Raw genomic sequence first — 25,643 nt, 5'->3', positions numbered from 1 at the left:
GTGTGTGTGTGTGTGTGTGTGTGTGTGTGTGTGTGTGTGTGTGTGTGTGTGTGTGTGTGTGTGTGTGTGCGTGCGTGCGTGCGTGTGTGTGTGTTTGCTGGTGGCTGATGCCAGGAGGACTGCTCACTTATGCAAGGTAGACCAAGCTTCACAGAGGCTTGTAACATAAACTGAGCTCAGCGACGGGAGGCGCGATTATGTCGGGTGAAAATGTTCGTTGTGGAAACTCTGGAGGCTCCAGAGCCCTTGGTTACATTCATGGATGGTGCCTAACTAGTAATATGCAATAATTAAAAATACATTAGACGATAACAAGGAGATAACACATGCCCTGCAGCTGCCAGATGTTTCATTAATATTTATGCAAATGCATAACTCCCTGCCATCAAAGTACAAGAACGTTTTCTTTTACCTGACGCTGAGGACTGCAGCTTTAGTACCGAGAATTTAGGCAATATTTAGGCGGCCTAAACGAAATGACCAAATACACTGTGGCTGTAATATACAGCCAAATACACTGTGAAAAGGCCTGTAAACATGGGATTTTATCAACTTTAAAAGTGGAGAAGCCTACTTCGTTACTAGCTAAATTCCAAAATTCAAGACAGCTTAAAAAAGTACATTAAAATTTCACTATTCTGTAATTAAGAATCACATGACATTGCTTTACTTTTACTACCTGCATCTTGACTGATCAGTTTTAAATTAAAGCAGAAACAGATATACTGGCTTTTGACGAAGATTGGACAAATTTCTGCTTCATCTGCCCTGATTGGAGAGCAGCCGGTTAAACACTGAAAAAGTCAATTTTTTTAGATAAGTAAATACATGGCACATAAAAATAGGTTTATAGTTGACACATTGAAGTGGCCATGAGCCAAAGGCACCTCTGAATTTGTTGTAACTCTGCACAGCTCACGCGCCGTCTTTCACTCAAACTGCACCAAAGTGCGCGTCACGAATAAAAGCCACCACACTGCTCGTTCACCATCCATGCAAACTTTAAAAAGCGTGACTGTAACTCGGCCTTAAGAGCCGTGAGCTCTAACCGATAACAACTTTCTTCATTGTGGCAATTGTTCGATCCTGAAGAAGACACTGTGTTCAGTATTGTTGGTGTATTTAAAAGTAAGTCAGACATACATCAGAAGTACAAGTGTCCTGGTTTGTAAGGTAAGTGGAGGATCGAAGCGCAGACAAGAGTGTGGCAGTTGTACAACGATTTAACGCAAAGTCCGAAACGTTTACAGGACGCCTCAGTAGAACGAGGAACACTGAAAGGAGACAAAGAGGCAGCGTGTGGACAGACAAAGAGGGAGACGCAAGAATCCAGCAGAGAACAATGACACACGGGAGAATATACAAACACGAGGCTGATTGAAGAGGACGAGGAAAAGCTGGAGAGAAACTACAGAGAAAGAAAAGGGCTTGTGACCAAAACACAAGTTCAGATGAAAGTCAGTCCAGAACCGAGACAATAAGAAACTAATCAGTATTTTCTGCAACATCTTGACGCATTCATGCCTCATCGTGTCATCAAGCTTTGATATTGGTCAGCACCCCAAAACTAAAATGCATAAAGAGCTTGTTAAAAAAAAAAGTGCTAAGCTAACGCTAATATCAGTCTGTTTTGGTACAACGTGTTAATAACTAACTCATAACCTGCAGATAAAACACAGTAAAGGTTGCTGTCATGTTTTATCAACTTAGAACATTGCTTTGAATGATTTTATGATGTTAATTAAACCAATTACACGCTTTCGATCACCAGTCCATTTTAAATCTGTTCAAGCTTTACTTGATAAACACTCCATTATTTTAAATATTACCTTCATTTTTTTATCTTTCATTTTAAGTGAAAATAGATGTCATGTCTACAGGCACAAGTAATGACAAGAAGAAACACGTTTTATCGTATGTACTTTTGTTGAAACTTAAATTTCCTCAGGTCCAGTTGCTAGCTTTTGTCCGGCTCCTGGTTTTATCCCTAGAAGTGTTTTTAACAGCGATGACTCGGCCCACTCTGCAAAGTGCAAATAAGGCTGAAATATAAATGACACGTTCACAGCAATTATTCATGACTACAGCAAGGTCAGCACATTATCATACCATTTATTATTCTTTCACCTGCTCCGAGTCTCTCTGTGTCTGATTTAAAAGTTAAACCTGTGTTATGGCACTAACAAAATGAGACCTTTGTAAAATTAATGGAGCCATTAATAACGCTGAGATCCAACCAGCACAGATAGTGGGAGAAGGAGCCGGGTTCTGATGGCTGTGCAGGTGGCAGCTTTCTGAACCACATTTGAAATACGACAGTTTCAAATGTCAGCGTCAAGTGTCCAAAACTGCACATTTGTAAGCTGGATTTGATAACAGTGTTCACTCCAGTGGACAGCTATCTAAGAGCCATTTCCTTGTGCTTCTTGTGGATTTTTATGTTATAAATGCACACAGACCCCTGAAGTGGACACTAATGCATCATAAAATACACCATCAACTACTGGCCATCAGCTGCAAATGCAAGAAATGATTTTTGTTAAATCCAATATGGCCGACAGACAAAAAAGCATGCTAACAGACTCGGTCCCTCCTTCTACTGTAGACGACTCTTGCAGGTAAAAAACAAAAATATTGTGCCATCAGATCACCCCTAAAAAACAATACTACTGATGTATTTTTGAAATACCAACTTTGTATTTGGAGAAAATTACAATTGATCACCTAAAAGAATTAAATAAAAAATATTTAATTTTTTACTTTTTTTTTTTTACGTATTTTTATGCCTTAAGAAAATAAAAACAAATTTTGGAGAAAAGAAATCTGACAGAAATGATCATAATTCATGCATGAAAGGGTTAAAGTTTGTTTTGAGAAATGTCATCCAACAAATTAATAGAAAAAAAAGAAAACTATAAAAGAATGATCAGCCCCCTTTTCGATCCTGAATAGATAAGGTGCTACAAACAATAGATGGTGAAGAAAAACAAAAAATAAAATAAAAAAGATTTTTTGATTCAGCTGTTGCTTCTGCGGACGAATTTTGAGCTGCAGAACCGAATCACCAGAACAGGCCATGAAGAGCTTTTATAGCCTTATCAACATCAGACAGAATAGCAATTCATATGAATCAAACTGTTCTTCAAATCAACTCAGAAAGACAAAATATGCAGCAACTTGAAAGTTCAACATTTTGTCATTTCTCAATCTGTAACCCTCAGATCCTCCAGCGTGGCTTGAACCCCTTAACGCTACGACGGGGTGGGAGACTTGACCTAATTCCGAGTCTCTTGCTCTCATGCAAGAGTTGCTCATTACTTGGAATTCAAAGTGTATCTTTCCAGGGTGCGGTAGCATCTGATCCTCCTTCTGTACGAGGAGCGGAGCAGAGAGGCATCGTGCTGCAGCAGGCGGAATATATTACCGTCAGACAAAGTGAAAAATTATTCAATTGTAGAAAAAAACATATTTACTAGCTCAAATCTGCGTGAAGAGAAAGATTAGCCAGTTACCCCATAACGCAGCCATTAGCAAAATCTTAATTAATCAGCTTCTTCTTCATGACCTACTTCTGCTGGAGATGAAGCTAATCATCTGTGACCTGACGTTCCTAAATCAAGACTCTGATTTTAGCATTGTTGCTAACATGCTGTTCAGAGACCATTTATTCAACTTTAGGAGCTGTGAGGTTCTTGAAACTGAGGTTCTGAAATTTTCCACATCACTCCACAGATTTGGACCTCAGCTAGATGATCCAGCTGGTGAGGGGTCAAGATTAAAACTACAGCGGAGAGGAGAAGCTCTAAGGTTATGGTGAAGCACAATGGCATTAGGGGGGAGTTATGTGAAAGTAACTGACTGCCTATTATATGGTAAAAACAGATTTGGTGTTTACAAGAATACAGCTAGAGTTTAGGTTTACTGCCCAAGCCTTACCCAAACCCACCCGAAGCGTACTGCGTGCACACACAGCCTCACCCTGCTCCGCTCCATTCAGTCACACATCCCAGATGATTTGCACTCGACTCACGATACGGTAACAACAGGCAGCAAAATGGAGCTGGAGGATGTTAAACAAAACAAACAGGAGACACTTCGCTAATTTAAAGGGTGGTCTAAAAACAAACGCAGCAAAATCTTAAAACGATACGTCGGGCTTACTTGGGACTCAATTAATGTTAATTAGTCGGGTAGGAGTAGACTTGTAGACAATTCCTACAGGCTCGGGCCGGATCGGGTTGGATTTTTGAGGCCCGATCTAAACAATAAATACAAGTATGAGACAGTACAAGTCTCTGTGTAAATGTGGATGAAGGGCAGGAAAGTTGTGGGGCTTTATTAGAAGTAATATAAAAACCAGAACTACCTTTAAATCTGTAAAGGGAGCTAAAGATTAGGGTGCTGGCAAGGAGGCCTTCCAATCTCAAAGAGTCCAAAGATACATCAACAAAATACCAGCCGGAGCACAGATAAACTTGAATAAACTTGTCATCAATCACCGAGAGGTATTATGTGTTTTCCAGGCACACGGAGGCGTTTTATAGCACCATCAATTAACTGTCACCTTCAGTTCTTATGAAAATGTTGTAAATATCAAAAATAGCATAACTGAATACAAGTGTTGCTCCAACAAAAGTGATGATTCGTTTAATCTGAATTTCTAAGAAGTTGCCTACTAGCTATTAACTTTGCGCAAAATGAAAGGAAATCTGATTCTTATATGTTGTTGATTATGCTTTTCAGTTCTTTATTATAAAAAACCTCATTTTAATTTTAATTTTATTTCTAAAATTGTATTTTTCTTGGTATTTTAAATATACGTGGCGGGCTGTCACTTATGCCAGGACCTTAAAACGCTGACGCCATGGTAACAAACCGTCATGACCTTTGTGCTCGTGTTTTCTGAGAACTACCTCTGATAGATAATGAGGAATTCCCTGGATTCTTGATCTGCCCCTGAAGACTTCATACTGGACCGACTGCATGACAATGAGGGGAAAAAAAGACAGAATAAGGATTTCCTTTGCAAGGTCTTGATGAAGAATGCTTTAGATGAGCACGATGGAGGGCCAAACGGCGGCAACTCTGTTTCTGCCTGCAGTGAAGGGTGTTTTGGGGATTTTATGCTAACGATGGTAGCAGCGATGGAAAAATATCTGGAGTTAGACAATCTGAGCAAATAACCACTGTTGCACCAATTGAGATATAATATTTCTAAGCTGTTTCTGGAACATGTCACCGTAAAGAAATGAAATAGCTAAACTTCACCGGACTGCAGCATCAAACGTCCTCTTCCCAGAAACTTATATGGGGACTTCATAGGTAATTGTTGGAGTAGAATTTTGTTCATAAGTGAGCATTTGAGTTTGCCCACTTCCCCAATTTATCCTGCCTCTTTGGAGAACATGGGCAGGTTGTCTTTTTTTTTTCAGCCAGTTTGATCTTCCAAACCTCAGTCCAGCAATGGAGTGATGTTGCAGCTCTTGAAGTCTTGTTTTTATTATGAAAAGCTAAACTCTCTGGTGTGCATGACGCATTACTGAACAAGAGAATAAGGTCTGATTCATTACAAAACCTTTTTTTTTAAGGATTCTCCTTTCACTGATTCCATCTGAAGGCAGGTGGGTTTATCACAGCTCAGGCTTTCTATGACACACTTCCTTTGATGAGCCCGTTTCTGTGTAAATATCAGCTTAGAGGAATGTGTAGAGATGCACTAAATCCCCACTGGACTCTCTGATCTGCCTCGGTGCTGCTCATATGGTCCTTCAATAACCTTTTATTCCAGTTTGTGTCCAATATTTGATTCTGGATGCAGCATCTGTCAGAGAATGATGCTTTTCTATAAAAATTTTCCTGATACAGGTAACATGATGCAATTTAATTTTTTTGTAAAATCATTCTAATTGTGTAGATACACTTGAAAACACATTATGCAGTTTGGTTTGATGGAATTAGTCTTTCATCCAGACTGATATAAGATTTGGTGGTTTACTTCGTTTATGTCCTCTAACCCCTTGAACTCTGAACCTCAGGTTTATTTGAATGGAGAAGATCTTTGAAATCTAAGTATCAACACCTATATTACTGAGAATTATTAAATTAAGACAGAAAACTGAATATTTTAAGAAAAAAAACATCTGCCTAGAAGATGTATTTTGTGATGTGAAAGTGCAAGTGTAATCCAAAACATTTAGCAAATCACAGTACGGGGGATCTGACCATACACTGTGCCAAAATGCAAAAAAAGGCAAAGCACAGACGTTTTGTAGTGGTATTATTTCAAGTCCAGTCCTCGAGAGCTGCCACCCTGAAACTTTTACATCCACTCACTCCATCTAATAATCGTTTTGCGAGAAAATAAGAGTCAAAGTACCGCAAACAAAAAGCCCCCTGCTCACTCTGTGCTTGGTAATCAGACTTTATAAACAACATGTGGCAGTTTCTCAGGAGCTAATAGCATCTGGCTCTGATGGATCACGTAGCCAACATCATTCACTCACAACAAGGGAAATGCATTTCCTCTAAAGCGAGAAAATATGGCGTCATAATTTTCTACACGGCGTCCAGGAGACCCGAAAGAGCCAAAAAAACAGACAGGAATCACTTCAGTGTGACGCAGAAACAATGGATTACAGGAGAGGAAGTATTTACTCTAACACAGATGATGACCACGAAACGGCAACAGTAGGGATACATTTCATTAGGACTAAACAGGAGCACTCTATCTTCTGCACTTGAAGCACTTGTACCTTGTACTTATACCTGATGTCTTAATTTTGCCTTGAAGTGTCTTTTGAGGACAGCAAAGTGTTTTTGAGCCTCTTACCTCCTGCTGATCAGCTGGAATTTAGGTCAGATGGCGGATCAGTGGACACTCGAGTTCAGGAATCCCCACAAAGGAGCGTGGATGATTCAGAGGCTGCAGAGGAGTTTTTACGTTCATTAAACTGATGATTGAACGAGCCTCGTTTTCGTCAAATGGGGCTTTGAGCCTTTAATGGTCTTCTACCTGCATAGTGAATGAAGTCACTGTGTTGTTTCGCCATGTGTGTGTTTACACTCATCGCATAAATCAAACGCATAGTTAGAATCTTGATGTGACGGACTTATTAACACAGGTGGACGATATGGACTGAAAGCTGTATCGTTATAAAATGCAGTATTCCTCGGGTTAACAATAAATGACGATTAAAAACAACCTACACCTTTTTTATTTTCAGTCACAGCAATCAAAGAGTGACAGCAGATTTTAGATCCATGGTGTAAATAGGTGTAAATATACTGACATACACATTTGCAGCATCTAGCGGATGTTCCCAGTCAGCAAACAATGCTTTTTGTTTTTCACGAAGACAGATACTTTGTCAGAAATCAGATGTTTGCCTAATGTTTTACCTTCACTTTTCAGAAGCGGGGGGGAAGAAATGCAGCAATGAAGAATAAAAACACTAAATCAGCAAATGATGTCACCTCATCTACATAAACACATGTCTCGGTCTAACCGAACATTTGTTTGGTGTAAAAAAAAACAACCGCTGGAGCCTGATATAAAAAAAATGTTTTTTAGTAGTAATGTGTGTGCAACAAAAGAAAAGAAACTTGGCAGATATGTTTTAGGGGTAGCTTCGCTGTGATAATCTGACACAGAACATTATGTGTAATTAACCCAGAAGTTACAAACTATCAGACCTGGAGCATTGTATCTAATAATAACTATCTAACCTTGATTTCAAATCGACCAAAAATAAACAGAACAGTTTTTTGTTTTCCCCACAATTGAGCTGCTTTATCAGAGGTGCAGCACTGTGTCGATCAATATCAATGACAACTCGTCATTATTTGAAGAGTGATATTTATTATACAGGACAACAGTGACAATGTTTTACATTAATTGATTGCGCAGTATGCATATTGTTTCTGGTTTTATTTAAAAGAAAATACAAGTTGGATCCCAACAGTTTCCGTTTATTTTCAGTATAAATGATAAAAGTCTGTAGGTTTTGTGCCAAAGACTTAAGGATAAAATTGCAGGGCAGGAAAAACTTTGAGGTTTTGAATAAAATGCCACATTCATTGATTTCATTCAGGATTTGTTTAATCCTTGTATAAAAACTTAGAAATGAGGTCAACGGAAAGAAAGGTGCCAACCTTATTGCAGAAATGACTAAACATGCGCCTCCCCGGGTGAGATTACTGAGTAGAATTCCTACAAAATGCAGGAGATAAATGCTGTTTTTCTCTGCAGAATGATGTTAGTGTAAGCAGCTTTCAGTAAAACCAGGATGTTACCCTAATTATGTCTTTATTTAAATATGACAACTCTATCCTGCATCAAGAGGATACGCACACACACACTTCCTATTCCCATCTCTCCAAAAGTCTCTAATATTTCTGCTCACCTCTGCAATCTCTACATTAATCACATGCTAAACCATGCATTCTCCACATATTAGCTTTTAACAGTTTCAGTGAATTACTAAACCTCTTCGCTGCAGATCTCATGTCTGTCTAATACCTTTTGCCTGGACGACATTGACATGACCTTCTGAACGGAGGATTAAGAACAGTTCATGTCAGCAGAATGCAAGGTAAGTTGTTACCCGACACCTTGAAGCCATCCATAGAGGCCGCCATGTTGATCAGTCAGCATGATCCTTAGGGGGCGATCAAGCACTATGGAGAAAATGTACCAAATGTGTTGGGAGTAAAGACGCTTTATGGCTGTTTGACATAATCCAAGTACATTGTCGCTATTTTTATTATTAAGTCATTCCTCTCAACACTGAACACAGAAGCAATTTACTGGTGCAAACATGAAGAACCGCAGAGGTAATCTTTATCATTTCCCTAGTGAAATTATATTGTATTTAGAGCTGGGGCTTCACACATTAATTTTGATTAATTAACTGAATAGATTTTAATGGATTGAAAATTTTAATGCAATGAATCACTTTTTTATTTTGTTTTTACATACGAAAGTCCCAAGTCGGAACCTTCGTATTTGTTTCTGGTACACCCATAAGTAGCGACGCCCGCGAAGAACTGATGAATGACCGCGGATCAGACAAGACACTGGAGAAGGCAGTAGCTGTCTTCTCCAGCAGTTAGCGTATTAGCAAAGCTGTTCAAGCATAAAATAGCATCCCAATGCCAAACATGTTGCAGCAGCGCCAACGTTCTCCACGCTAACATCAGAATCCCCAGTCCACTTTCCCTGAAACACCTGAAAACTGAATGAGTATCACAGCACTTTGCACCAATTTGATGGTTGAATGGCATGAATAACAGATTTAAAACAATAAATGTCTTTGTTGTTGAGCTCGTGTGTCTATTTTTGCAATAATTTAGAAGCAATAAGGGATTCTGAATTTTTATTTTATTTTTATATTTATCTAAATCAAGTCCCATCACTAGTTGTGGTATTTTGTAGAAGCATTAATAACGCTTTACGTCTTTCTCATCATGTCAAGTTACCACAAACCTCATTATAATTTACTCGAAATTTATGTGACAGACCAACACAAAGAAGGGCATAAATGTGAAGTGGAAGGAAAAGAGTGCATGGTGTGTCAAAAATTTCATAAATTACTCAGTACCCCTTTTTCTGATACCCTTAAGCAAAATCCAGAGTAACAACTCTGAACCTCTCAAAGCATGATTGTTCTCCTAAACTCAGAGGCTAGTAGCACAGAGCACTAATCAGCAACCTGGAGCAGCTGCAGAAAGTCAAAGCTAAGCATCTGCTTCGTTATTAATTGTAGACTCCATAAATCTAGCCTTTATCGATGAGTCGCAAGAACAAGCTCTTTGCTGAAACAAAGCTAAAACTACTATACTTTTTAAGTGGAAATGTAAACACGTGTAGCTTGAAATTTCCACCATGTCTTGCACATTGGGCAGGATAAGTTCTTAATTACTGGTCCACAGAAGGAATTTTCTTCCGATTTTTAAGCTTCGCCAACATGTTGCGACGCCAGCAAGAACCCCTTCACGACGGGAGTCGGGATGTTAAGCTTAAAACTTGAGTTTAATTTAAAACAGCACAGATGAGGCTATGATCCGATATATTAAGGCTCAATCCCATGAATGATTAATGGGAGTGGAGAGTCTGCATGTAGGAAGCTGACTGTGCTGCATCACTGGGCCAGGCTGTAAAATGAGACTGGAGAGAAAGCCAGCCAGCTTGGAGAAGTGGGCTGAGAAGAAGGAGAGGGGAGGGAAGGGAGTAGGCGTATGGAGTACAGTAGTGAGAGGATGTATATAAAACCCCACAGGGAAACCAAGATGTATGTTAGCAGGAAGTCAATATCAAAACCAAACTGCTGCACTGAAAACCTTCTGAAAGAAAACGATTTCAGTCACCCTACATCTGAAAGTACCACTACCAGGACAGGCAGCACCAGAAACATTATAAAATCTGTGTCCTTTAAAGACTAGAGACTCTAAGCAGATCAGGAAAACACTGACAAATTACAGCAAGCAGAGACTTTCCTTTGAGAACAATGGATATGTCTGACTGCAGAAACAATCTGGAGGCCAAATCCATTAGCGTTATCCACAAACAGCATCTGCATTATTGCATTGTCATAGTAACAATGTGACAAGGCGGATAAATATAACAGGCTTATGAAAGACCACGATCCTGACACTGAGTGGATGAGTGGCCTTAAGATGGAGCAAAGTAGGAGGTTCAACTGAACGATAAACAAAAGGTTTTGGTCCAAAGATGGAGCTTGGAGCCTTATTAAAGTCTCTGTGTTCTTGAAGAGTGGCTAACATAAACTTTCCTAAAGCAGCAATTGACAGAGAGTGGTTACCACAATAAACTCAAAGAAGCTTTGAGAGGGACAAAGAAAGATGTGAAGGTTTCTGATATTTTAGAATACTCTAGGAAATGTTAGATATGTCTCACTCAGGGAAATGTGTTGGGTTTGCCTGTGACAGAAACATCCAGTAGGATTAGTTTAGTCCAAGAGACACATGTCATGTAGTCAGATGAGGTTACATTTGGATATGATGGGATGAAGGGTTATTGGTCTGAAATGAGAAAACCCATCCGAGCTGTCCAGAGTGAAAGTTGTAAAACCCGCTAACAGTATCTGTGGCGGTTTGTGAGTCCATTAGTGTCCGTGCCAGGGCTGCCTTTCATATGTTTGGATGTTAGAAGAGTCATCTATTCTTAAAAGGTCCAAGGTTATTTCAGCCGGACACGGCTGGATTAGGAAAATTCTTTGGATAGCGATGTAGCCTCAACCTGACAATAGAATAAAAATATGTGAGGCGCTCAGGCCCAGAGAGATGTCTGGAAAAACTCCAATCATTCCACAGGACTAATTAAACAAAGGATGTGCTTCTCTCATCTTTTACCTGCCAAGCATAACTGTTCCTACAGGCTGATATAGAAACCCTGAGTAATTACTGACATCAGACTGAGGTTTCTTTGACAAAGATGAATTCGGTCTTTGAATTAGACCGTATGGTGCAGCGTATGGTGTCACAGGACACTAGATGAGATATAAAGGCTCAAAGTCTTCGTTCAAGACATTGTTTAAATTAAATTAAATTATATTATATTATTCTCAGTACTTGGAAAAATCTGAAGTGAGTAAGTAGAAAAATGCTGGAGTCATGCTTGACTTAATTGTGGAATGTGAAAGGTCTGTGGAGCGTGTATAAAAACATTCCACCAAATGTCAAGGCAAAACTGTTCAACCGTATCTCAGTGATAAAGAACAAGTTCGTACTTCAGCTGTTCTGATGCTTGTTTACACACTTTGAAAATCATCCAGTCCATACAAACTAGGCCTGAACAGGATGTAAAGTCTCTCAGTGGGGAAATTTACCAGCAGCAACAAGCAAATATTCAGAGGATCTTCCAACCTGTCGATCACCAACATTGTCTGGATGTTTACTGTAACGATTCAGTCACTGTGTGAAAAAAATGTTTGTTTGTTATGATTTTATTTAATCAGTTTTTATATCTTTAAAATGTGCATCCCAGTTGTTATTTTTCACAAAATCTCTTTTTGTCTCGTTAGACGGGGCAGTTCAGTGACCGTCGGCTGAACATTTGCTGGATGTTTCCTAGATGTTAGCTGACCRTCCAGAGACGACGTCCACCGAACAGTTAGTGGCGTTTAAGGGTTAAGGGTTGCCAGTTGACGGTTAGTCACTGCTCCTTAGGCCAAATATCAGGCTGGTTGGCATCTAAAGGTTGTATGAAGTGTTTCGTTTGCCCCCAGTAACAGTAATGCTACTTTAAGAGTAGCGTTACTGTTACTGGTGCAAAATTCAACATCCAGAACAATACAATATTTTCTTCTTTTTAAGGAAAGAAGCATTAGCAATGACAGATTTTTCTTCTTTAATAAAATAACACTGTTATGCAAGGAAATATGAACATGACGGGTCAAGATGAATAAAGAAAGAGATAAATAGATTATAAATAAATTACAGTTGGACAGGAAAAGCAGCAGACATGTATGGAGGAAGTCTCCAGAGATCCCCTGTGAATACACCAGGGTGTTGTGTTTACAACATGGGAACAACTCCGCAGATGACATCATGTCAAGGATCAGCAGGTAACACTGCTTGAACATCAGCGGGGACAGCAGAGACTCACAACCAACAAACCAATATGTTTGGGTATATTCTGTACCAGGTCATTTCTTCTTCGCTCCATTTGACAGCCATAAAGCCACTGAGTTATAAATTGGTCTCCCGACCTGTAAACCCACAAAGTAATCCCACTTAAACAAGAGAACACCTAACGTATAAAAAGCTATTACAGACAATCAGCTTTTCTGGCTCGGCCTGCAGTACTGTAGGCTTTAAGTTTCTACTGAAATCAGTCTGATTCAGGGTCAGGAAGAGAGATGCAGACACATTGCTTTATTATTTCCTCACGGTGGCTGTACACTGTTTGACTGATGGGATTATGTAACCATGAGGAGACGTCTGTTTCCAAAGCAGACACATGAGATGAGCTGGACTGGAACAACTCAAAGGTGGAAGGAGAGTGAGCACTGAACATTGTGATTTCTATTATTCTAGAAGGATGTAAACAGTTAGAAAATGGGTCAACAAAAATAAAGTACCAGTAACATCTAATTAAAACTTTTAAAAAAGACACGAGTCTGTCAACACGAGGCTTAACGTCCTTTGACAGTTCAGAAGTATGTTTGAAACCAGGCAACAAAAGTCTTTTTCAAACTAACAAACCACTAACTGGTAGAGTTGTCAAAAATCATAGACAATTAGACGCAATCGATACTAAAACATAAACTATTCAAAAATACTCCTTTGTGCGAAAAAAATCCCCAAATTGTGCCCATTTTCAGCGCCTCAACTGAACAATGTCCAAATATGGATGTCCTGACAACAGCATGTTACTTTTTTAAGCTGACAAAAAAATGCATAGATTTTGTTCAGAGATGTTTTACCTATGAGGCAGGCAAACAGGTAGCCCAGATGCTAGCTGTGCTAATGCCAACGACAGAAACTCTGATGCCAAACAAGGTCAGAGAAGCTCCTGTTTCTGCAGCAGTAAAGTAGTAAAGGCTCCCACTACTGTGTATGCAATTCATCTGTGAGTCTGTGAACAGTTGAGATTTCATAATCAAGTGTACCAGTTGTATTACTTCATGTCCCATAGTACAAATGGATACAGCTAGTTGGGCAGCTCGCCCCGTTTCTCCAGGACAGCCACCAAACAACTGCTAGTGAATCAGAGTCTTGGTGCTGCAAAAGAGTTCAACACAAACACCGTTTCCCACTCAGCAGTGAGGTACACAGTTGTAAAAATGTAGGTTTGCCAGTATGTATCACATTGAGCCGGCCTCGCAGAGTGAAGTACGGTGGAGTACTCGAAAACCTTTAAACGTATGGACAACCCACGCTAATGCTTTAAATGTTAGCTTTATGCATAGCCCCATTGAAATATTTGGTTGTTCAGCAGTTCCCGTGTTTTTTCCAAGTTCTGAGTCCACACCACATAATGCTCCATCCTACTGCAGGTACCAGTTGATACATAAAAGGACGTAGTCCCCTTTAGCTGACACCAGTGACAACTGTGGTGGGATTCCACTGACTGTCCAGCAAAAACAACAAAAAATCAGAGTCATTTTAGTCTATAACAGCAGAGATCAGATCAATGGAAAGGTCGCAATGAGGCAGTCCTAATGAAAAGCCGAAAATATCCCAACACCGTGTGTGTGAAAATGCTTACAGGACTTCAACTGAGAGCCAGTCTTTTCTTGGTCAGCAGCTTTGTTCTTGCCATCAGCCACCCACTTCATTTCGACTGCTCATTAAGTGATTAGACTAGAGGCATCATCAAAAAACTGGAACACAAAAAAGTTTGTGGGAATCAAATTAATTAGGTAGCAGGGCTACATGCCAGTTCGATTTTCCACACCCAGCTTATCCCTGAAAACACATGCTAGGAGTTGGAAGATGGGACCAACACGTCACAAAGGGAAGTTCGAAGCCTTGAATAGCTTTAAAAAACACAACAACAACAACAAAACGCTCAGAATGAAAACACGATTTTATCTTAAAACGAATGAATCCAATTATTTATTTGTAGAGCTGGTTGCTTCTTCTACACTGAGTTATCTATCAGCCAATTTGCTGCATACCTGGTCTGAAAAGTGTTCAGTTGCTTTAAGTTGTGAAAATGATGTCTGTATTGACCCAAGGTCTGACTGAACTCTGTAGCAACTAACCTTTAGCCACCTTCTTCTATTCTGCATCTGAACTTTTGCTGAGTGACCCGTCAAATAAACACATCATATGAACAAGAACTGTGAACCTTATTTCCTTTTTAGTGACACTGATTCACCTGCATGACTCACACAGTCAATAACACGTTAATGAAAAAAAAGCTAATTATTGTAAACTGATAGCTAAAAGGAATGATCCATCCTCTTCCATGAATATGTTTGTTATATTTGAAGCAATTAACATTTGATTAATATGTATTAATAATAATAATTCTGCAGCATTCTGGGTTCCCTGCAGAAGAGGGAGCAACATCAGAACTTCATATGGGCTCGCAGTTCTTTTTCAGATCATCACTCGCTCAAAATCTAAAACGCTCCGACTGACCAAACCTTTAACTGAATAGAGACGCACTCAGACTGGAAGCAGTTCCTTTTCATTGGCATTGAATGCCCAGTGCTCTGTTGTTGAACTTTAACTGCAGAGCAGCTAATAGACACCGGATATCTGCCAAACTGTTCCTGACACCGCGCAAAGTAGCAGTCGAAGTGGAGACGTAGCACAACTGATCTCTGTATCTTACTTTTTTTTTTCTCCCTTGTCATTTCTCAACCTCTGTCTGTTAGTTTTACAAACCAAGTTAAGATTAAAGTTTGAGGGGAAAAAAAACTGTAATTAAAAGAAATGGATTCTGACACTTTATCAACCAAAACAGCAGCCAACTTTCACAAAGAAGAAGAGGTGTGAAGATCACTTTCCCCAATACAGAGAAGAAACTAGATTTTCACAGACACCAAATAATAAGACAATTATTTTTGTCACTGGCCAAACTTTTCTTATTTTAGTTTAGTCAGAATAACTTAAATTAGTTCTATTTACAGAAATAAATTTTTTTCTGAGATTTTTTGCTATTTCACAGGGATAATTTGGTTAAAATGTATGACTTGGGTCAAACCTTTTGGGTTTCGATTTGCTGACCTGGTTTAGGTTAGCTGATATGTTTGAGCTAATTGGAAGCACATGTTGGATGTATTTTAACACTCTGCTTTGTGTCTGATGTGATGAGAAGAAGTAAGGCAAGGATATCAGGAAGAGGTTTGTTCAGCTGCTCAAGTCTGGTTCATCCTTGGGAACAATTGTTACCAACGCCTTCAGGGGTTGGTAACAATTGGTTCATTTCTCATTGGTTCAAACAATTTTATGCAAGTGTGGGTATGATGGGAACGCCCAACCATCACACCACTTGGCAAGACACATTGCTTGTGTTAATGAAATGGATGGGTTCTGGTCCAAAATGTGCAGGATGACCCCAGAACAAAAACCAAAGACGTTACAACGATGATGCTGAAGCTGGTGAGGCAGAGTCGTTATCCACAGTGAAACGTGTCCTACACCGAGGTGGCCTACAAATCTGACTGAATTACGCCAATTCTTTTAAAAAGAATGGACCAGAACTATTGTGAGAAGCTTGAGGAAAGAAACCCAAAAGTTTTGACCAATTCAGTTTAAAAGACAATTATCCTAAATGCATTTAAACTTCTGGATTCTAACTAAAATGTAATAATAATAATCATCATAAAATGTTTTTGCAAACACTTTAGGCAAAATTGAAATAATTACAATGATTGTGAGAACAAAGAGAAGTTTGGTCTCATTTAACTTGGGCTCTGTCTTTACTTTAGACTTATATTAAACCAAGGTTCTGTTAATCTTATTTTCAAGGAAAGCCCAATGCTCAGATGTTTGGTGTGTTTGACTGGACAGACAGAACCTTCAGGATCTCAATCTGGTCGGAAAGCAAAAAACTGGAAAAAAAAAAAAAAACCATCTGATTAGGAGTTTTATTAGAACCTGCTTACAGTGAACTGGAGCAACATTACAACAGGAGGACATAAAATTCAAATAGACGTCATCCTCATGTTCAACTGACTTAAAGTAGTCATACAAATGCAATAAAGCTGTTTCTGAGAGGTCAGAGTAAGTGTTCAAACTGCCTTTCTGAAGTGCTGATGTGTTACCATAGATACAAGATGATTTACATTAACGCTGCTCAGTCTCTGAAATTACAGCTCCTCTATTACAGGTACTATGGTTGATTTGTTAGCCTCTGAATCGCAAGCAAACTCTACCAGAGTCAGCAAAACCAGGAAATTCCTTATTTAACCAGCAAAACAGAACTTACAGCTACAAATGTGGGACAGTACACTCTCTGTCACTTCTAGTTGTCTAATGTATTCACAGGCTAAATCAGAAGCACAGCAGAAGCATTAATCTGGACTGCAATACTAAAGGTAGCACCGAGATGCAGATCAATGCATTTTTCTTATTGACTGATGTCAGGGTCACCGAATCCACCCTAAGTTTGCTGTTTGCTTTACAACAGCATGCTTCTGTCTACCTACAGAGAGAGAGTGAAAGATGATGAGAGGAAACTCTGAGAAAAACATCCAAAATGCCATGTGCTTTGGCAAAGATTACACAAACAAGAAGCCAGCAGTAACCCAGGTTAGCTTAGCATACATCAGTCACAAAACCAAGGTAACAAAAGTGTTGAGGCCAACACTTTCCATTTTAGAAAAAGTTTAATTAGGGCTGCTCATAATCATTGCAAGTGCTGTAAATGTCCCACAGGGCCCACTCTGGACATCCCGGCACCAAATGGCGGTCCGTATGCAGACATTAAGGTAAAACTGGAATAAATTAGCTTTGTGAGTGAAATGCTCAACACTGATGAAGCCCACTGAGGAATTTCTGCAATACTCAACAACAACAAAAACCCCAAAGACTTCTCTTTCATCCAATAAGACAAGATAACAGGATTGACATCTCAACATGTTGACATGTTTTATCCTTCAGTCAATCGGTAAGAATTACTTTATTGTCACTTACAATCTCTTACTCATTTGCAAATGTGTCTCTGTGTTTTCCTCCAGGTTTCATTGTGAGTGAATACTTTCTGTCTCTTTCTCTGTCACTTCTACACCTGCTGTATTTCCTGCTGAAGAGAAGACAACCGGGACCTGACGCAAAAAAAAGAAAGAGCACAAACTGCTCACGTCTGCTGGACTCGATAGCCGTGTTTGTGTCAGCACGTATTTAGTGGTCCATGCACAAGACGAGCAAATTAAGGAGCAAACAGCACAGCTTCATCAAACTGTTCATAAAAGATAGGCTCCGTGATCTGTCACATAAACTGTAGCTAAAACAGAAAGCACGAGTTTCACAACAAGGCCGCTAGCCAATGCAAGTCGTCATCCAAAGGGAGTGATTCATGCATGATTCCTTCCAAATTTCAGTCGCACTCAAGCAAGAACAGTAAGAAATGAGTCACGCATGTGCAAGAGGTTCAGTGACCACGGTGTTACTGTGCTTGACTGGCCAAACTGGTCTGACCTGGACCCAACAGAGAGTCTACAGAGTGTTTTCAATAGGAAGATGATCAACACCAGACCCAACAATCCTGCTTGACGCTTGAAGGCAGCGATCAAACAGTCTGATCACCTCCATGCCATGCTGCATTGATGCAGTAATTAATGCAAAAGGAACGTCAACCAAGGACTGAGTGAATAAAAGTTAGCATACTTTCCAAAAGCCTAATATTTCTGTTTAGAATATCCTCTTTTTTTAATCGATCCAAAGTAATATAACAATTCCCACACTGACTCTGAATTATGGTTTTCTATTATCTACAAAACTATAAGAAATAAAAGCTTGAAGTAGTTCACTTTTTGTGAAATTAATCTATATGATTTATAAGTTCTGCTTTCTGACATGAGTGCTAAAAAATGTTTAACTTGTCACAATATCCTAATATTTGGAGATGTACCTAGTTTTTCTGCTTATTCTACAAGGTTTTGCAGGTTTTACCAATTCAAATTTAAGACTTTTTAAGATTTTTAAGGCTGCGCCGACACCCTGATTTCAAGTGACATACCTATGTAAGTAACTGTGACTAGGTAACTAATCATCAACTTATAGAACCGTGGAAAATGTATACTTTGTACTTTTCTGATGTTACCACGACAAATTTCTACTTATTCTGGAGGATTTTATATGACAGAAAAATACAAAGTAGCACATAGAGGTACACAGGAAGGAAAATGTATAGTGTTTAGCTTATTTTTCTTTTCAAAATAAAAGTCTGAAAAATGAATAGTGCATTTGCATTTAGCAAACATGAGTGAATACTTGATAGAATAGCATTTGACTGCAGTTACAGCTCCAGATCTTTGACTTGTGTCCAGATGCTCAAGGCTTGGCATGTGGTTTCATAACCTCACCTTCCTCTAGAACAAGGGTGGGCAATCCTGGTCCTCGAGGGCCGGTGTCCTGTAACTCTTAGATGTCTCCCTGGTAGAACACCCCTGGATCCAATAGCTGAATCACCTCCTCAGTGCAGTCAAGTTCTCCAGAGTTATGCTAACGACCTTATTATTTGACTCAGGTGTGTTGAAGCAGAGACACATCTAAAAGTTGCAGGAGTCCGGCCCTCGAGGCCTGGAGTTGCCCACCGCTGCTCTAGAACCTCTCTAGAACCTCCTCCCTGACCAGACTGAAGCGTTCCTTGGTCTCCATGCTGCTTGTTCACTAAAGAAGCTTTGAGGTCGGACACAGAACCCAGGAGTTAAAAGCGGTTTGTTAAACTATCATTTATTTAGCTATGGAAGTAAACATGGGTGAATGCACACCACATCTGCAAAAAAACAGCAGATCATCCTCTCTCCCCTCTGCTACTCTACAGCATGTTTTCAACAGCAGAGCCTTTCATGAATCACGAATGCTCAGGCTAGCTAGCATAGCCACCAAGGACAGCAGATAAACGGTTTTCCTGTAACGGTAAGTTGTTTCTCTGCCACTAACTAACAAAATTAGCAGCATATACACAAGAATGATTGACAGCGATAAAACCTTCCTTCTGGCTCTGACTGTTTTTTGTGCATTTCTTTAGTCAGTAATAATAACTCAGGGACGAGGTGGAGGAGATCAATCTATTCACAGTTTATCTGTTACAGCATCACAACATGGTGAAGTTTTAATAAATAGGTAAAACTAAATAAAATAAAAGTTACATACTGCAGCTTTAAGCTTTGAATAAAAACATTTGAAAGACATTCTCAGATAACAGAAACACTATAAACATTTTGTTTTCAAAGGCTGTGACAGAAGACCAAACTTTTTCCACATTTTTCTTTCTTTCCAAAGACATAATTTTGATAACTAAAACAGGTCGAGAGTTTGACATTTGCCATCGTCCAGCATCCCACTTGCCTTCCTTCCCCATCCCTCCCAGCAAGAGGTGGCATATGTATTTATCTGGTGACTGCGCGGCATTTATCACACAGCTTAGTCATAATTAGTGCAACTTAGTCTGGGGCACAGAGCCTGTTAGTGGGCATATGTTCAGATCTGGTTAAAGACACAGTGTTCCCCCCGAGGGGATGGCTGAATGTGGACATGTGTGCCTGTGAAGCTCTCCGTGGAGCGCACCCTGAGCTTCCATTAACACAACCCACCATGTTCCCTTCCCCGAGTCGCCCGCCCATGCTGAGAGAGGCCACTCAAAACCTAGAGAGGAGCGAGTTCACTCAAGTCTACACAGTAGAAGGGCTGGCGAGGAGCTGGTGCAGACAGGAAGGAGCAAACAGAGCGAGCGAAGGATGGATATCATGAGACGAGAGAGAGAGCATCCGACTCGGGCGTGGGGGGGTTAGCAGACGAGCCGGGTGTCAGCTGCCAGCTTGAGAGTGCAGTTGGCATCCATATGTGTGTCTGTGTACACGCGACTGCACAAACTTTTAATGAAGCGCAACATAACGACCAAGTGTATTAACGTAACACAAGTCGAGCCACAATTTTTGCTCCTCGTGCAAATGTGTTGCTTAAGACAAAAATGTTAAAACAAGCTTTCGGCAAGAAATTACATAACTTCTGAGTTGAGTAACACTTGTCGCTGATAAAAAAAAAAACAAATATACCTGCACGCCTGTGAGATGCAGTTACCATTATCTAATCAGTGATGTGAAGAAATCTTTTTCTCCATCTCTCTTGAAGGCGAGCAGCTAACAGAGATGGAGTGTGTCTTTAACCAGATTTGAAGCTTTGGGGCATTTCTGTAAGTTTGGTGAGATTTGGGTGCTGCTTTTCTTTCTGGTCCTCCGTTATCATGTTGCTGACATCCAAATCAAACAGCATACATGGAGAAGACGACGCCTTGTATAACTATGGCTTGTACAGTTGCCAAGGTGACTTGGAAATATTATATGGTTTGCGGACAGTTTTTTTCTGTTTGGTTCCAACACTAAGCAAGCGTTGGAGATCTATGATAAGAAATCCTGAACAACAATCTATTTAGATATATTTTAAACTCGTTTCTGTCAGGTTCTTTAGACAAAAGTTGCGATCTGTTAGCAAATTGCTTTTCTACCCATTCTGTTTCAAGTGTTTCAGAAACCCCTGATCATTCATGGAACTTCTTTCAAAAAATACTAGAAATATTGACTGTGCACGCTGACATTAGCGTTGGGTATGTCTGTGCTGCTGCAACATGTTTAGCATCAAGATGCTATTCTAGGTTTTAGTAGCTTCACTGATTTTCTAACTCCTAGTCTTTAACATTGTCCCATTATGTAATTTTTTTTAAGCAGAAATTAACCCCCAGTGGGCCAAGAGAAGCAGCTTTGTCGTTCATCGCTGTTGTGTGCGTCTGCAATAAATTAATTAGTTTTTAGGCAATGGTAATAACTGACTACAGTTAATTGTTAGAATGATAAAAGAGTCAAGGATTTAGTGAAGCTCAAACATGTAAAATAGAAGATTCTGAAAATCTGAGAAGTTCTTTTAAAATCATTTCTAAACATCTGAAAACTTCAAGATTATTAGTTCAAACAACTGAAAATGAGTTCAAGTTATCCAGATGTGTTAGGTCCTTTTTTTTTTTTTTTTTTGCCGAAGTGTGTAAAAAAGGACCTAAACTTTCAATCTCAAAGAAACATAAAGAAGCAACTACCAAAGCTCAAGTCTGGAAACTGTTCAAACATCAGCATTACTGTCCAAGGTGGTCGTGAAGAGAGAGATCCAAAGCCGACATGTAACTCAACCCAAATGTGCAGCTATCCATATGGACAAGCCCAATTCTTTCTGAAGGAAAGATTTACAACCAGATGAGAGAAACATTGACAAGAATGACAAGAACAATGAGTGAAGGTGAAGCTTTGAAGCCTAACAACACTTTATCAACTGACTGGTATGGTGATACATTCGAGATGAGTTTGCAACGATGAGTTCAAGGAAACATGTGAATCATGACATCATCATCTGGACTGGGCTTAAAGAGATAGTAATCATTCTGTATGTAAACTTCTGACTTTCAAAACATTAATAAATAAATATCTGACATATTCTTTGTCTCATTTTTGAGCTGTTTAGGCAAATAGAAATAATGTAGAAAATTCAAACTGACCTACAACAGTTTGAAGTTTGGTCTGATTTAATTTCAGACAGTAAAAAAAAATTGTATGCAAACTTCTGGTTTGAGTTTCATATGAAATTTAGTCAAAACTTAAACTAAACAACAGCAGGGATCTCAAGTTTTAAATTCATTTCACACATTGTAGCTGTCAGGCAATAAAACTCAGATCTCCATTTTACCTGGTGTTTGTTTTCTTGTGAAGATGAATCTATTGATCACTTTTCACATCTGTCAGTGATTTCACTGATGAATAACTTTTGAAAAGTGCAAAATTCAACATCTGACTTAGACCAAATAACACGACTTTACATTTAAAACAATGTTTTATTAGTGTTTCCTGAAAAGTTCACTTTTTGTCAGAGATTAACCTGACAAAACTTCCTTCCAAATATCCTCAGTTAGTGTTTCTTTCCAGAAGCTACAATCTGTCAAACATGGCTCTACTTTCCTACATTAGACCACATAGAAGGGGTCTGCCAGTTTAACATGTTGTTGGATTCTAATCCCAAACATACTGAACAACAGCCAATGAAACACTTTCAGAAAGGGCTGAAGGATATTAGAAAAACATGGCATTGCTATATATCAAAATTAATATTTCATCACTACTGTTTTTCCATGACTGTCATGTCCCCACAACTCTCCCTGCGCTTTCGGATGTTGGTCACTAAGTGTGCATTCACACCAGCCCTGTAGAGTCCACTTTAATTAAACTCTAGTTTACGTACCTAGAAAGTTCAGTTCATTTGGGGAGGTGTGAATGTGCAGTCTAACTCTAATGCAGACCAAAAAAAAAAAAATAATTCTAGTCTGCCTAAAAACCTAGGTCTCGGTTCGGTTAAAGTGAACTCTGGTGATGTTTGAATGCATGTGGATGCCAAGCAGACCGGAGATCACTACAAAAGCAGGGAGAGAACTACAGCTCATAGCATCCTGAGTAAATAAGACCAAGACAAATGTGAGTCTTGTGCTAACGGGAGAGAAGGTTTGTAGTATTTTGACGAAAAAAGAGAGAAATCCTAACCGCTAAAATTTCCCTCCACTCTGTTTTCAACATTTCGTGAAGAAGGAAGTTGTACTCAGTGTCTTCCTCAGAGGTTTTCATGTCATTTCCTTTAGTGGTTCTTGATGTAGCGCCACCACAAGTGAGGAGGTAAATAGTTTTTTTTAAAGGGTTTGATTCGTTTAACACCATGCAGTTTGAAAGCAAATCGCACCAGCTAAAAATGTAGCAAATGTTGCAATTTTGGTCCCCAATCAAACCGAGACTACTGGACTGTCAGGTGTGAAAACCCCATAAGATCCATTAGCAGTTGTGGACAGAAAGGATTATCAGAGTTCATCTGACCTGGAAAGCAGAGCTATAAAACATGACACCTGAAAAATTCAATTGATGACATTCTTTGGTCTCAGTAATAATGAGTTCATGTGTTGAATGGTATTGAAACAAAATGCACTCAGCTTGAAACTTAAGCTTACGAGTCTTCCAACAGTGTTTAATAAAAGTGGCAACTCCAGAAAAATAACTTTAAGCTTACTCTGATTATACAATTATACATTTGCACTGAATATTGTACTAACAGCGATGATTTCAGGTGTACTTTCCCTTTCCTGCAGGCCTGTGGTAATTATCACCGAAATGATCTACGAAGTGTATTTAAGAAGTTCAACACAAAAGGTGATTCATTCCTTCCTTCCTTCCTTCCTTCCTTCCTTCCTTCCTTCCTTCCTTCCTTCCTTCCTTCCTTCCTTCCTTCCTTCCAGCCTCTGCAGCAAGCGGAACAGGGTGAGCTGTTACTTTTCCCTCTTATGAAGCCATCAGAGCAAACCCAATACGGCTGTCAAATCTCCTCAGCCTCACACCCAGTCATTACAAATTACAGGAGTGACAGCAGAGCAGAGTCAGCTGCTCACAGTCACCTCGGTGACCAGGCGCTCCCTCTGGCGGACAGAGCAGGTCACGACTCACTTCGACACTTTTACAGGAAGAGGTTAATCTACTCACAGCATTTTAACGACATCCACACCGGCGCACCATACTAATCCCGTTCCTCCTCACATTTGACGATATGAACCTGAAGCTGGATGCTGCAGTCCACAAACTGCCGGCAAAACGTCCCGGAGCTAAAATAAAGCGAACTAAAACATCTGGGGAGGATGATGATGTAAAAAAAAAAATTAAATTAAATAAAAAATTGACTGCAAATTATTTCCGTCTAAAGCCAAAAACGCCACATCTCTGGCAGACCTATAAATAAATGAAACCCGACTCCAAGTGAGAAGAAGCAGGTTTCAGCGCAAGGTTTGTCACCGATTATGGAATAAAACTGAACCGGTTCTTTTCCCTCATTATGTGTCGCCCGGTTCCAGGTGATGAACACACTAACTTCCAGACATGCTTAACAGGCATACGGCATTAGAAAAGTTGAAAAACAAGCAAGTGAGAAAATGCTATTTGGAAGGGTGGGGGAAAAATGCTGAGTTCAAACTTAAACACAGGACGCCGGTGGATACAGATACTGCACTTCGACTCACCTTGAGCGGCCGTTCCTCGGGTGCTGAATACACTTGCTATCAAAGTGGCCACATACCAAATCATAGTACTATAACCAACCAGAAAAAAGCCTCATCATATCTCAAAGTCCCCCGTTCGGTGAGTCTGTCATTGCCCAGCTGCCCAGGACAAACAGAGATGGGCCGGTATCCTTGTTTCCCCGTTAACCGAGCCCTGGACCCTTCACCATCGGCGGTTTCCCCTCTCTCTTCCCCTCTCCTCCGCTCTCCTCGCGCATCCTGAGACAGATCACCTGCGCCAATGGGACGAGAGCAGGCGGCGCCGCGAGACCGAGAGCAGCCCTTCAGACTACCGCGGTCCCGCCTCCGCGCTTGTTTCATTGACGCGCGTGAGAGGATTTCAGCCGCCTATTGGTTACCTGTGCTGTCCCTTCCACGTTTGGAGTGGTGCGTTCACTTGATGAAAATAAAAATAGATTAGAAGTTCCAAGCTTCCGATCAAGCAGTTGTTTCGCGCTTTTATTGAATGTTTCATCAGTTTCATGTGATTAAACATAAAATAAATGATTTACTTTTATTGGTGTCACAGTTTCAGCGTGGCCCGAATCAAAAATAATGTATTTATTCCCGTTTTAAAATGAAATTTTACTGATATGTGATTAATATTTCAGCAACACCGCATCTGTCATTTATGACATTTAGAAAATGCTCAGATGTGACGCTTTACGGCCTTTATTGTCTTTTCAATATCTGAACTGCTCATGGAAATACCTTTCTCGTAGTGTAGTAAAAAGTAAAAGCTTGACATTTTTAGTTGCAGGGCCTGAATGTAGCAAAGCAAAGGGAGCAGTTTCAAGTTGGGTTGGAGTGCGAAGCCGTAGCGGAGCTGCAGTATCATCCTGCGCAATAAATGAGAGGAATCCTTCAGCCTGTGCAT

The 25,643-nt window shown here is 39.8% G+C and overlaps 1 protein-coding gene across 5 annotated transcripts in view; it reads right to left on the bottom strand.

The window, feature by feature from the left end:
* Positions 1-24,989, bottom strand: part of igsf9bb (immunoglobulin superfamily, member 9Bb) — an 89,674-nt gene extending 64,685 nt beyond the window's left edge. For all 5 annotated transcript variants that reach the window (XM_008428389.2, XM_008428392.2, XM_008428390.2 and 2 more), the window contains exon 1: positions 24,728-24,989. In XM_008428389.2, the coding sequence (XP_008426611.1) occupies positions 24,728-24,791 (64 nt within the window). In that variant the 5' untranslated portion in view covers positions 24,792-24,989. The remainder of the gene's footprint in view (positions 1-24,727) is intronic.
* Positions 24,990-25,643: the final 654 nt, after the last annotated feature.

Source organism: Poecilia reticulata, linkage group LG14, assembly GCF_000633615.1.
Source record: "Poecilia reticulata strain Guanapo linkage group LG14, Guppy_female_1.0+MT, whole genome shotgun sequence".
NCBI classification, from domain to species: Eukaryota; Metazoa; Chordata; class Actinopteri; order Cyprinodontiformes; family Poeciliidae; genus Poecilia; species Poecilia reticulata.
Note: the sequence above shows the minus strand (reverse complement) of the source record. Positions and strands in the feature narration are given on the sequence as shown.